Source organism: Sinohyriopsis cumingii, chromosome 10 (genome assembly GCF_028554795.1).
Source record: "Sinohyriopsis cumingii isolate HCF-2022 chromosome 10, ASM2855479v2, whole genome shotgun sequence".
Classification (NCBI taxonomy): Eukaryota; Metazoa; Mollusca; class Bivalvia; order Unionida; family Unionidae; genus Sinohyriopsis; species Sinohyriopsis cumingii.
Genome location: NC_142970.1, coordinates 93,231,891 through 93,246,185, shown reverse-complemented (window position 1 = coordinate 93,246,185; position 14,295 = coordinate 93,231,891). Strand labels below are relative to the sequence as shown.

General features: G+C 35.0%; 1 protein-coding gene across 1 annotated transcript; it reads left to right on the top strand.

Moving 5' to 3' along the window:
- Positions 1-610: 610 nt before the first annotated feature.
- LOC149790595 (uncharacterized) lies at positions 611-9,205 on the top strand. Its single transcript, XM_089972696.1, has 2 exons — positions 611-889; positions 4,835-9,205. Exons 1-2 carry the CDS (start codon positions 700-702, stop codon positions 5,146-5,148), a joined length of 504 nt encoding a protein of 167 aa, XP_089828822.1. The 5' UTR covers positions 611-699; the 3' UTR covers positions 5,149-9,205.
- The last annotated feature ends 5,090 nt before the right edge of the window (positions 9,206-14,295 follow it).

The following is a 14,295-nucleotide window of genomic DNA, read 5'->3' as shown; positions in this document are numbered from 1 at the left end:
GTTTGCTATGGATGTTCAGAAATAGAAGCTTTCCCATAATGTACTTTTGCTGTTTATTTAAGCAAATCATTAAAAATGAGAGAAGTCGTGTGTTAATGCTAGAATTGCCATTTTCTGTGGATGTGCCATATTTTTTAATACTTGCATATAATTTGGTTGATGGCCTATGTTACAAATAAAGATATTATTATCATCATTATTATTATTATTATTATTATTGTGGATGTTGTTGTCCCTGTCGTCATCGTCATCAACGTAAGTGATTAAAGTAGAAAATAAAAATCGGTGTAGGCAATATAACAATTTTTTTTAAACGTTACACAACCAAGAAATTCTCTATCCTATAAACCTCCTCCACCTGCTTTCATTTTGGTGCGTGTATTGAATTTGTTTAATGTTATAACTTCCATACCCTCACACATTCCACTTGTCAGATGTTCCCATACATTTGCAACAAAGCGCGGGAAACAACGACCTCTCACTCATTCCACAGCTATTGTGAAACCTGACCTTTTCCCGCGAAAAAACCACGTGACTTTATTGGCGGCAAGATGAAATAGCTAGTTCTGCAATCTGATTGGATAATGGCCATTAAATTCAATCATGTGACTTTGTTATGGTTTGTTGTACCACGAGGGAGTGTTTTGATAGAAGCCGTCAATTTCTTTCCTAAAAAATCGCTAGTTACATGAAATAGCGATGTTAACAACACAAATGCCGCACGAGGACGAAGTCAACTTCCCCTCTAGACCCAAAAGAACCCGATTTGATGGGCCAAGGCACTACGATTTGACGGGGGAAGGAGAAAAAACTCTCGAACTGAGAGACGTAATTGAAGTGCTGAAGGCATACAATGACTACGACGGGGGGATCAATTGTAGCCTTTGTGGTAAGTTGAGTTATTCCATGCCTTGTTAAATTAGTATCATTTTTTGACGAAGGTACAGTTTTCAAGAGATGATGATATTTTTTACCATACTCTATACCTCCTCAGAATCGCTGTTTGCATGGACGAAAGCGTATTTGAACGATGTGCAGAAGTCGTTCGGTTTGTAATATAATGCATTTAGCTGGATTTTTAGATACATTGCCGTTTGTTTTTTTCTTCAGGCATTTGGACATGTAACACTTAAGACGGTTTTGGTCCTGAAAATCGACGTAACTGATCATGTCTAAAAATAAGTGGGGTCATGGCCATGAATAAAGTATCACACGGTGCTATCATGTATATGTTGCATATGTGCTTTTCTGTTAACCACCTCGCTAATGAGGGAGCAACCATTCTGTTTCTGATGGAGGTTTTAAACAACAACAAAAAAAAAAAAAAAGAAATGCCTGATGGATTCCTTTAATTTTATTGTGGTTTTTTGAACATCATTTTGATCAAGGGGCTTTGGTCTTTTGGTATCGGGACATCTATCCAAGAACTGAAACTTTGTCCACACTTGCTGGGGTCCCAGGTGACAAAGTGGTCCAAAGCACAAACATACTCACCTTTGCTGATCACTGCCATCTCACCCATGCCCGTATGGGTTCAAGCCAGTGTGAGAAAACTGTCAATAACTTACCGTGAGTTGGTGGTTCTTGCTGGTGTTTTCCCAGGTTCTTCCTCCACCAAGTTATACTGGCAACCATATTTGGCACCGCTCCGGTGGCCTAGTGGTTAGAGCATCCGCCTCGGATGAGGGAGGTTGTGGATTTGATCCCTGGCCAAATCACACCAAAGACTTAAATAATGGTACTAACAGCTGCCTCACTTGGCACTCACCATAAAGAGGTTAGTGTTAGGACAGGTTGTTCTGGTGTCAGGATAATGTGACTGGGTGGGACATCATGCTACATGTCTGCGGCATGATGTTTCAGGGTTAGACATTGCTATAAACTGCCACACTGCAGGCATCATAGCGATATGACTGAAAAATTGTTAAATGTTAAAAATCTAAATCACACACTAAATCAAATTTAAGTAACTATTATAATTACTCATTTTATCAAGCAAACTATATTTTTTTTAAGTTGCGTTAAAATCCAAATCACACAGCCGTCCATGACCATATATGGCCTATCTTGTGCTAAGAAATTGCATTAAACCCCAAAACAACAAGAAATCTTCTCTTTTTGAAGAAAAAAAAAGATTTGTTTTCCCCATAGTAGGGATTGAGTATACTAGAGGGTTCTTGGGGATGCACTTTTTGTGATCAGTCCCCATAATGCCTCATTTACCTCTGTGTCACTCCCCATTGTGTATATATATATATATATATATATATATATATATATATATATATATATGTGTGTGTGTGTGTGTGTGTGTGTGTGTTTAGCCTGGGTCAGTCTGCATTATAGATTTAGGTTAAAAGGCAAGTAGCTACAGTAATGTGAAAAATTAACAGAGAAAGCTTAAAAAAATAAGCTTCTGTTGTATATGTAAGAACCTACATTTGTGAAGCAAAAATAATGTTTTCTTTTATAGGCATTTAAATTGGTGATGATTTATATATAAATCATGAAAGTAGTCGCAGCTTTTTCAGAATTTGAGTGGGCACTACTTTAAAATCAATCATTATTACACAGTATTAAAAACTGCTACTTAAGTATGTGTGATTCCGACTAGGGCAGTAGACACTTGTTAAATATGTGTAGAAAAGTTCACATACACACAAATGTGTAAACAAAGTTTTTCAAAGGCTGTTTTCATTTTTCGGGAAACACTGTTGCTAATAAAAGTATTGAAAGGATGGACATGACAACTGCATTTTCACCTAAAGACATAATTGGGGGTCAAGTTACAACCTGTGGCATATCTGGGACAATCTGTTAACATTGCTTACCATTCCATTGAGCAGTGTTTACAGTCTGTGTAGATCACATCATTCCATTGAGCAATGTTGACAGTCTGTGTAGATCACATCATTCTGCTGAAGTCCTTAGCTTTCTCTATTTTTTTGTTGTATGTAAATTGTAATTGAAAAGTTAAATACATTGTCAAATACTATGGGTGGTATTATTTTGCATGTGCATATTGTCTGATTTCTTCAACATGAAATTGAATAAAGGTAAATACAGATTCCATAATTCATGGGCCGGTTCAAGTTTAACCAGCAGACTAGATTGTACAGGACTTACACAGTGCAAATCACGCTTACCATCACTTAAATCCATGTTTATTCCCAAAAATATTAGATGCAGATTTTGCTTTATTTATTGTTTCTATGAAATCACATTCTTCCAGATCACACTACAGATAGACTTCACAGCTGTTTATGTTAATATACATGTCCACAGGTTGCTCTTTTTTCAGTGACATAAATGATCATTGACATAATTGTTAATTGAAAGAGTAGTATGTAATAATAAAGGCTAAATTTCGGATGGACTAAAATCATCAATTTATTTTAGTATTGTGTTTTAACAGAATAAAATCTTAACTTTGCATGCACTGTAAAGCTGCTTCTTTCAGCATCTCTTGTTTATAATTGGCAGATTTGTCTTTTGCTTTCAGATGGCAATCCAGGCCAGTTAATTGTTAAAACCCTGATACTGGCTTGGGTTACGCGGGAAGTTTCTCTGTTGGCTATACCATTACTTTGGTATATAATTGACTTTTACTGCATAATATTAGCACAATTACCATAGATGTGTAAAACTGGGTGTTAGGTCAGTTACATCAGAGCAAACTACAATTCAGTTTTTACAGTATTACAATAATTTTTCAAGCATTAATTCTGAAATTTTGTAATTGTATGTTGGAGACATTTAAGATTAGTACAATGGTAGAATGATTCAAATTCAATTGATGATCTTCATGTAGTACAGGTTCTGACCTTACATGTAACTATGCCCACTAGCCTAAATATAATTATGCCCACTAAACTAAATGAAAATAGCCAAAATGTGAGCATTAAACTATTGTTGTTTGTTGCTGTCAGACTGGGATCTTTTTTTTATTTACAATTTAAAGGCAAAATGAAAACATAATTGTTGGTGCATTGATACAAAATTCTTTTGCAGTAAGCAGCAATAATTATGTAGAATCAAAGTGAGAGGTACTGTTATAGCAACCCGTGAGTGCTCTTCTTTTTTTTTTGGTCACCATCTGATCAAATTATCCACAAATTTGAATAATAAATAAAGAAATGTACTAATTTATAAATTTGCAGACTTTTGAAACAATAAATTATTTTGTAACATTTCCATGTAATAATCATACATGACAACACATAATTTATGCTAATATACATTTTCCTAAATAAATGCATTTAGAACTTACCACGTGAATCTTGTGATGTTGTCTATGATTTATGGGCCAGCTTGTGAGCTTGCAGTGCACTTTTTAATGTTTCTACCTATTCAGTTTTGGGGGTTGGTTTATATGCGAACGAGCTTATTCATGAGTGGGTGGGTGTTTAATTGACATAGGGAGTGGGTGTTGTTTAATTCATGTAGAATACATGACATTATGGACCGTTACGGTGGCCTAGTGGTTAGAGCATCTGCCTCAGATGCGGGAGGTCATAGGTTCAATCCCCAGCTGAGTCATACCAGAGACTTACAAAAATGGTACTAACAGATGCCTTGCATGGCGCTCAGCATTAAGAGGTTAGTGTTAGGACTGGTTGGCCTGGTGCCAGTATAATGTGACTGGGTGGGACATAATTCTACATGTCTGTGACATGATGCCCCAGTGCTAAGCATCACTGTAAACTGATACACTGCAGACATCGTAGCGATATGACTGAAAAATTGTTAAAGTGATGTTAAAAATCCAATTCACACACACATGCACACATCATGAAGGTTGTGTCTGTTTACCAGTCTCATATTCTCTTTCCAGGCAAGCTGTACAAAAGTCGTGTATGTTTCACAAAGCATATCTGGGAGCATAGTGTTTATTGGGACTTGTTTGATGGAGCTAAAAACCATGATCGTGTCTTGTCCATCCAGGCAGCTTTGATCCTGTACAGTGGATACCAGGGTTGTATAAGTGTGGGTGAAGATCCCCTCAAAAATCTACTAGTGACCTTCCCCAATGTGCCAGGTGAGCGAAAGGACTGCCCAGGAAGTCCAGACTACAAAATGAAGTCCACAAGAACAACACCAAAGAAAAGAACTTCACCATTGAAGAGAAAGAAGTCGTTTGAAGATTGACAATCAATTAGTACTTTATGTACTAAAGTCTTTAACAATATTATTAATTTTGTTCATTTATGTGTTGATAAATGCCAGTTTTTTCATCCTGGTATTCATAAATAGCAAGTTTAATTTAGTATTGTTTGGGAATGAGATCATCAAGTTTATACCCAGTTGCATTTAATAGTATTCAGGAAGTGAGATCATCAACTTTATACCCAGTTGCATTTAATAGTGTTCGGGAAGTGACATCAAGTTTATACCAAGTTGCATTTGGTAGTGTTTTCATCAGATGTAAAATTTGTCTTCTCAGCTGTTCATTGTATTATCTTAGTGTTTTATCTTGTTGATATCACATTATTTGTTTTATAGAAGTTATTTGCTGTTCTTAGCATAATCATTTTCTGAATTTATTATGAAAATGCTTTTTTGTTTTTATGTGTACATGCCAATTATATCTTGCTTGGTAAATTTTAGATTTTGTATTTAAAAAATTATTTGGCTTGACAAGTTTTGTATTCATGGTTTGAATTGCACATATCAACTTCATTTATAAAATTGGGGCAGTTCTAATTTTTTGTTTTGATAGAAAAACATGAATATCTTGTCATTAGAACAGGGTTCCTTTGTCCTGGAAAATATTGGCACACTTTAGATTTAATAGGTTTGGTCAACAGCATGGAACAAGATCAAAAACTCTTGAAAATTTGTTCGCATTTTCCTAATTGTGGCAGATGCTAGCTGTGGCTTACACACCCCAACCCGCCACATGTTTGAGAATAGTATAGGTTTGACGCACTTTCCTATATGTCATTAGAGGGGGTTAGTGGAGATGGCTGTTCTTGTTAGCATACTTTACTTTGAACCTAATGGGTACAGGTTTAATTCCTACCAATGGGAAAAATCTTTGCTGCATTTGTTTGCAATTGTGGTAGCTAGTCATACCCCTGTCATGTCTGGGAATGTAGAATAGGCCCATACACCCTCCTCCATAATGAAAGAGGTGACCAGTGAACGCAATAGCCACACTGTGCGATTGGTTAGTGCACTAGTGACCAAAAGGGTGCTGGTTTGAATCCTACCATGAGATTGACCCAGGTTGGCTACCATGGTGTAACCTTGGGCAGTGTAATTTACTCCAGTTGCATTGGCACAAAATAACCCTGAGTACTACTGTGACGTAAAACAAAACCTAAGGATAATGTCATACACGTGTTAATACTTTTTTGTGTTCATGCACGTGTTAATACTTTTGTGTTCATACACGTGGTAATACTTTTGTGTGTTCATACACGTGTTAATACTTTTGTGTATTCATACACATGTTAATACTTTTATGTTCATACACGTGTTCATACTTTTGTGGTGAAGCTAGCCTGATGTAATATTAGTTTTGATTCTAAAATCGATTCAGTTTTTGAATGATTATTTAGATGCCAGCTGGCACTGTAGGCTTTTGCATGGTTTCAGTGTTCAGTAATTTATAATGACTAAAACCATTCAGTATTGACCTTGAGTGTTCAAATACAAATATTGTGTTCAAAGTATTATAGCATGTTTCAACATCATAGTGTGTTTATTGTAGAAGTTCCACATGGCCATCACTTTGGCATGTTTGTGTATCAGTACTTCTTTCTTGTTTTGTCATGATCAGGATTTTAATTTAGTGCAAACAGATTTTTTAGATATAAAAAGTTTGATAATTTGCATGAATAGTAATGTTTATCATTTGCACTTGAGTTGTTTGGTCTCTTTATCAATGTGAAAGACACTTGAACATGAGGAATAGACATTGCCAAATTTCCTGAAATTGTTTCTTGAATATTACAATTATCGGGTTTTATGTGCCAAACTTCTTTAGGTCTGTTTGTTTGTCCACAACCTCATCTTCTGTTCAAATCATATCATCCAGATATTTAATTTTTTTTATACACGAGCGACATCAGGTTCACTTGGGCCTTGTGTTGTATACCGAATTTATCAATGTTTCTGGGTACAATATTTGTCTTTTTTTTTTTGTTTGGTATAATATATTTGTCCATACTAAAATTGTTGGATTGAGGAAGGGGTCCTCTTGATTTCACAAAACTGGAATGGGATAATATGATGTGCCAGAAATTTTTCACATTCATATTTGGTTTTCTGTCTTTTCTTCTGCGGTGGAATCACTAGTTTTAGCGTGCAAACTTTGTCTTCAACATTTTTAAATCATATATCTTCTACTGCATTGAAAGTTTAGTGTAATATTACTATATAATGTTTATACACCCTAATAAGGTGGGTCCAATTGCATACAGCATAGAGTATATATGGTACGTCTGAAATTTATACTGGTATACTAAAAAAAATTAATGTTTCCATAAGTTGATGCCAATTGCATTGAAGATGACCTTGTATGATGCCATAGTATGAACTATGAAACCAAGATGCTGTATTTGCACATGTTGCTACTTGATTATTATGCATTTATGTTGTATTTAACCTTCCTTTGGGGGTGGGGGAATATAAGTACTAAAAGCCTGACCATTTCAACTTCTTTTTGCACCAATTCTGTTAAGAATTTAGGATTTTTTGGAACAAGGGAGGTAATGCATGGATACCCATTTGCTTCAGATAACAGAATATTAGGATTATTGAAAACATGCATGACTGGACATTGACTATCTAAATTTACCTGCTCATTCAGGGAAGATTATGGTGAAATATAGCTGCTATTATTTGTCATAAAGATGTCTATAAATTAGCAATAATGCAACACTTGATCATATTTTCCATGTGGTGTTCTCATTAAGACATGATACTTTAGGACTAAAAAGCCCCTTGCTAGATGGGACAGGTTAGAAGTAAAAAAAAAAAATTTTTTAAATTCTGTTCTAGTTATCCAGGCAGTTTGGCTACCATTAATATGTAGGTCTGTCCTGAGTTATTGGGCTTGTCATGTTTTTACTTTCTTGCTGGTTGAGTTTGCAGTTGTCATTGTGAATAAATATGTATGAGATGATAGAGAAGTAGATCGGAGTGGTATGTATATGCTCCTTACCAAGAAATATGTGATACAAAAGAGAAATTGTGATATTGATTGAGTGATACGAAGTATGATAAGAGTTTGAATAGATTTGTTTATTTTTACATATTTTTAATAGCTGATAGGTTTTAGTTTGTAGGTTCAACTTCATCATACTATGTTTTAGTGTGTAATATATGTGTGTTTATATATATATATATATATATATATATATATATATATATATATATATATATATATATATATATATATATATATAGACTTGAAGTATGATAGAGTTAGAATAGAGATTCATTTATGTTTACATATTTTTAGTAACTGAATGGTTTCAGTTTGTAGGTTCACCATCACTTTCTTTGTGCTGTTTATATATATATATGTATATAAAAATAGAGTTTCAGGTGCTTTTTTATGTTGTAATTGGAAGTATAAATTTCAACTGATTGGGGATTTTTACTTTTCCAATGGAATTAGTTTCTTCTTTCTCTTTGTGATGGATCAGGTTGTCAGCATGTAAAGTTTACTTTAAATTTGCCATCATGTGCTTTGTTGTAAAAGTTACGTCACCTGGTTCATTCTTTATATACTGTCAAATTTTGTTCTTTTTTCCATGGATGAAAATGGAAAATTGTTGCTTCAATAAACCAAGGTAGAAAACTTGTTCCCCCATAAATAATGTAAGAATTGTAATGATTTATTTTTTCTTCATGTTTTGATTGTTGAAGCAAAATTGGAACATTTTGTTGACATACCTTTATTTTGTATTGGCAGTACCAGAGTTTATGCTACTATTTTTATGGTTCATTTTGTCATTGATATATTCTGGGATCAAAAACGTTTTTTTTTTTGGTTACTGTGATTGAATTTTTATTAAACAAAGCTAATAGTCTTTTCATGTTCGTTTGTCTCGCCTTCTAGATGTACAAGAAAAGAGGTATATATAATCCTGCTATTGTGATGAAAACTGCATATTTCCTTTATTTACATGTAATTTTTAACTGTGTTAGAGTGCTTGATTGTATACTTAACAATACATTTCTTCACGTTGAATCATGTCGTTTGGTCTTCATTTTATTTTACATAGAATTTTGTCCATATGTAGGTCACTGTTACTGAAAGAATAAAAATGATTTCTGCACACTGACTTGAATTCTCCACCATCTGCAGTGCTAGACTTTTGAAAATGGCTTGCACTTGGTGTTGCATAAGAAAACTCCAGATTTTGGTGTGGAAACCTGGGCAAGGTAGCTGTTATTGAAGAGACAAATGGTTTCCCCACTATAATTCTAGTTCATCACCATTGACAGATTCATTGCTTTGTGGTGTTACGACTCTGGTGATAAACTAAGTAACAGAAAAAAGCAAGTCCAACTTGTTTTGTAAAACTTAATTTAATTTTCAAAGTTATACCATCAAATTATAAGAAGAACTTGAAGTATTATGAACGGAATCTAAAGAATCCCAAGAAGGTATACTCAAATCCTAAAGAATCCCAAGAAGGTATACTCAAATCCTAAAGAATCCCAAGAAGTTATACTCAAATCCTAAAGAATCCCAAGAAGGTATACTCAAATCCTAAAGAATCCCAAGAAGGTATACTCAAATCCTAAAGAATTGAATGATCAGAATGAATGTCAGATCATTGAATATACATATCACAATGGCATTTTGCAGAACTCCTTTAAATAATTCACAATAGCCCCAGAATAATCTAGGCCAATGAGCAATTTGTAATTCCAATGAATAATCCAAATAAATATTTCCTCACGGATTATTGAAACACAACATTAAACATATCAACAGGATGACTTTAACATTTAAGATAAGAATCCGAATTGGGAATGAATGTAAACAACTATTTATAGATCCTATGCAATGTACACTATTAATATCTTTAAACAGAATTATATACCAGTGTAGAAAAATGAACTAACATCTTGATGTGTAGATGGTCATTACAGTTTATAGTTCTGATTAAAAGCTGTACATAGACGTGTACCAAGAGTTACAGAAAATATAGATATTACACCTGCCTTCATTAAAAAAGATGGTGTGCTAAAGCTTTTTGCTTTCAATATCTATCCAACATATGATAATAACAATAAAATTGCACAGGAAGATGGCTTAAGAATAATAAAAATATATACACATAAAAGCAAGAAATGAGTTCTATGCATGTTATGATTCATTGGCTTCTCTTTCCCTGCTGTCTCTAATCTCATCAGTCTCATGTTCTTCATTTTGTTTATGAAATTAAAGGGGTTGTGCTCACTAAACAATAATCAGAGAAGAAACTGAATTGATATACGCCTCAAACGTTGTAACGGTAAAATGAAATCCACCACTCCTCGATAGTGGAATAATTTTTCTGTTGCTTATTTAACTTTTTTAGAGGAACAGCACACTAGATGTTCCACACCATTTTAGTCTTGGATTAACATGCTATTTAAATTTTTTTAGAGAAATAGCACACTACTAGATGTTCCACACCCATTTTAGTCTTGGATTAACATGCTATTTAATTTTTTTTAGAGAAATAGCACACTACTAGATGTTCCACACCATTTGGGTCTTGGATTAACAACCACTATACCCCTTGCATCAATAGATGTTTTAAATGATGGTTGAAATCTGGAGTTGAAAGAACTGGTGCACTTTCAGTATGGTCTTCAATTTATCAAATGACATTTGTCAGACCAATAAAACTTTTATCTTACTCATGGGCTCAGCAATTATGGAAAAAATTACCAAAATTTGCGATAATATCCAGCCATACCCAAAATTCGCATCAGTTGCATTGTACTGATAGGCACGGGGAATTCAGAGATAGTTTTAATCGTAACCTCGTCGGGCTTACTTTGAAGATGCCCCACAGTATGTACAAACAATGTGACACAAGATCGGCAAAACTCACTTTTGCGTAAAATTATTATTAAATTTGCCTCACTCCCAACGAAGAATTTACTGATAGTCACCAGCTGAAACTAACTTGACTGAATGATTAACGATGCAATCTTTATCAGCATTTTCCTTTAACGTATATAGAAGGCATAGCTGTCTTCTTTCTGTCTCGGCAACTATTGCATTGCCAACCTAATCCCACCATTCCTACCTCATTATCTGTTGCATTCATGCATTTTAAAATATAGTATGCAAAATGCTTGGAAAGTCGATGTATCCGAAAATGTTGAAATTTAATGCAAATAAGGATCAAATATTTCTCCTTTTAACTAGAATAAAATGGACATTGCATGAGGAAAGTCAATCACTTATTACTTACTATTACAGTGTCCATTATTGTTACAGTGTTCGTTAATATTAGTGTTCATTACAGTTACAGTGTTCGTTAATATTAGTGTGCATTGTTGTTATAGTGACAGCCATGCATATATACCCTTTCCTTAATTAGATTGTATTTACGTCCGCTGTTTGGATAGTTGACCGTAGATATTGGTAATATCCTATAGTTTTAAATAGTGGTCAGTATTTTAGTTTGTTGATTTGTCTATCCTTGGTGCAGATATTCCCAGACTTTAAAGCACGTAAGTTGAATTTGATGTGAAACAAACTAATCCTTCCATCTGATCATCGGGCACCTTTATTTCAATAGCCCATGTCAATAACACATATAATTATTATAATGCAGACTTAAATTTCATTATGTCAAGTGAATACACATATAAGTTTGTTTCATACGAAAGAACTTGTCATGTTAAAAATAAATTTCTAACAAGAAAACAACAGCAATAGTAACAACTGCTACCGCTGTTTTTAAAAAGGCAATTTCTTTACAAAACAAGAACCAGATTATACAACTAATTTGTTTTATAGTACTTTTGTCGTCTGCTGTAAATGGACATATATAAATTGCAAAACAGTTATGAGTGATGAGGTAAGGCAGGATTTGTGAACCCTAGGAAAATTATCCAGTGGGCCCCTTTGGCCGGCGGTGAGCCCTCGGAATTTCGTCCTATCCTGTCCACCACGGTCTTGTGGTTTTGACGTTATATACAAGAAGCCGATGAATTAAAAAGCCCATAAAATACTAGTTTCACGTTGAATATTGTTCCGTTTTACTGCTGGAATCATCCGTGTGGTGTTAAATTTTCTATGTTGTCATGCACAATTTGCTTAAAGTACGCTTTAATGAGATTTATTTTCTGCTATTAAGCAATTAAATATTTACAGCATTAAACAGAGATAAGAAATCCTGCAAAACCAGTGTTGTCTCCGTCGTTCATAAAGAATAGTACAGGAAGGGATATAGCCTGGAATTAGATGGACCGGTCTCGGTCAGTAGGAATACATGTCGCCATCAAAGTATTAAAATCTGTGGATAATGGGAATTTCATGTTAACATGTCCATAGGTTTTGTGATAATTTAATACGGTATTAACATTCTGTTGCTACGAATGGTCTGACAGTTACAGGTCACCTAAGGTCAGCTCCAGGCTCACACTCAGTTGTAACCCTATATGCCTTACGATAACATTGGCGCGAGACACTGGTGTGCGTGGGTATTCTCCTTTTTTGGAGTCAGTTGAGCCTATCCATTAAAGTGGTTAGACAAAACCATGTTTATGTGTTATTTAGCAAGACATAACAGGTTTAATGTGAGTAGGAATCTGGGGTTAGTTAGGGTTTAACATTATGCTTCAAACATGTGAGTGAGAGACTTGGGTCATGGGGAATTTAATAATATAAAATTCGCGTGACATTTCCTCTTAACACCATAACTTGTTTTTATTTCAGATGCAGAATTGTACCACGGGGTCAAGACAGTGTTAAAACTGTTCATAGGATTAACATTCTAGTGTGGTTCTGGAGTCACGTGGAATTTTTTTAATTATATAAAAATAACCTTAATACTAGCTGCAATGTGGCGGGGACAAGAAGAATTTAACGTGAGTATTTGCCTCGGTGAAAAACGCAAATTCAGAGACATTCACGATGTTACTTATCAACATGCCGTTTGACTGATCATCACCGATACTCACAAACCGAAACATTGTTTGAACGACCAGGACCAGAGTGGCCGAGGTGTCTATGGCACTCACCTTCGTAGATCACTCACATATCACCTCTGTTCGCATGTGTTCCAATTTCAATTAGGCAAAGGTGAGTATGTGAGAAAGCTTCTCAGTAACTTCCCGTGGGTCGGTGGTTCTTTCTCTTGCCACATCTACTGTCCGCCATATATAACCTATCGTATGCTGAAAAATGGCGTTAAACTCACAAACCAATCTTGACTGGACAATATCTTCATATCCTAACCAATGTACCGTTTGACCGACCCGCAACAACACCTAATAACTAATACGCCGTTTGACTCAACATCGTCGAGTCATCTACTGACCAACCGAAGCCTACTTTATTTTGACTGACCAGCACCTACACTTTCATTGTGGAATATGGAATGAGTGTTTGGAAAATATACACAAAAGCAAATAAGCAGTGAAAATGCTCACACGCTATATTCACAGGAGAGCAGGTGTGCTTGCATGACACAAAGAAAAAAGAGTGGAGAGGGGGCTTACGATTTTTTTGTTATTGTGGAAGACAAGTACATACACACATACAGACGCGGAATAATGGGCAGTAGTACATAGTAGCCCTACAAACGGACGTTGGGGTTGTCAACCCCAAATGGTTAACACCTATTTTACCACAATGCTTTTCTTCGTTGCAAACACCTCAGAATTAGGAGTTAAAACACAGGAAAATAAGAGCCTTATTGTAACTTGATGTTCATGTAAAGTATGGGGTCAATAAGTCTAATTTGTGAAACCAAAGTACAATTTTGCACTAATTGGAATCATGTCAATCATATATACACCATTTGCACGGGATTTTCGCCTGCAAGACAGAGAGAGTTGCCGAAAATAATGTTCTTTGTTAGTCGATTAGTCCTCTGCCATACAAATAACACATTGGGGGGGGGGTGCGGCCTTCTAACAATTTGATAATAGATTATCTGTTTTATAACTTAAGCTTAGGTTTATTTTTTTAACAAAAAGGAGAGAGACAAAACAGCAAATACAAACAAAAGAGTACAGTACATGCATGTGTGAGCCTCCTCACCAATAAGTGTACCGTACAGTCTCCGTAGGCAAATGGTATTGTGAACACCGTGTTTAAGC

Bases quoted from the DNA above. Each gene is read 5' to 3' on its own strand.
- LOC149790595 (XM_089972696.1), top strand. From the start codon at position 700: ATGTTAACAACACAAATGCCGCACGAGGACGAAGTCAACTTCCCCTCT. The intron at 890-4,834 runs GTAAGTTGAGTT...TTCTCTTTCCAG, and splicing joins GATCAATTGTAGCCTTTGTG to GCAAGCTGTACAAAAGTCGT.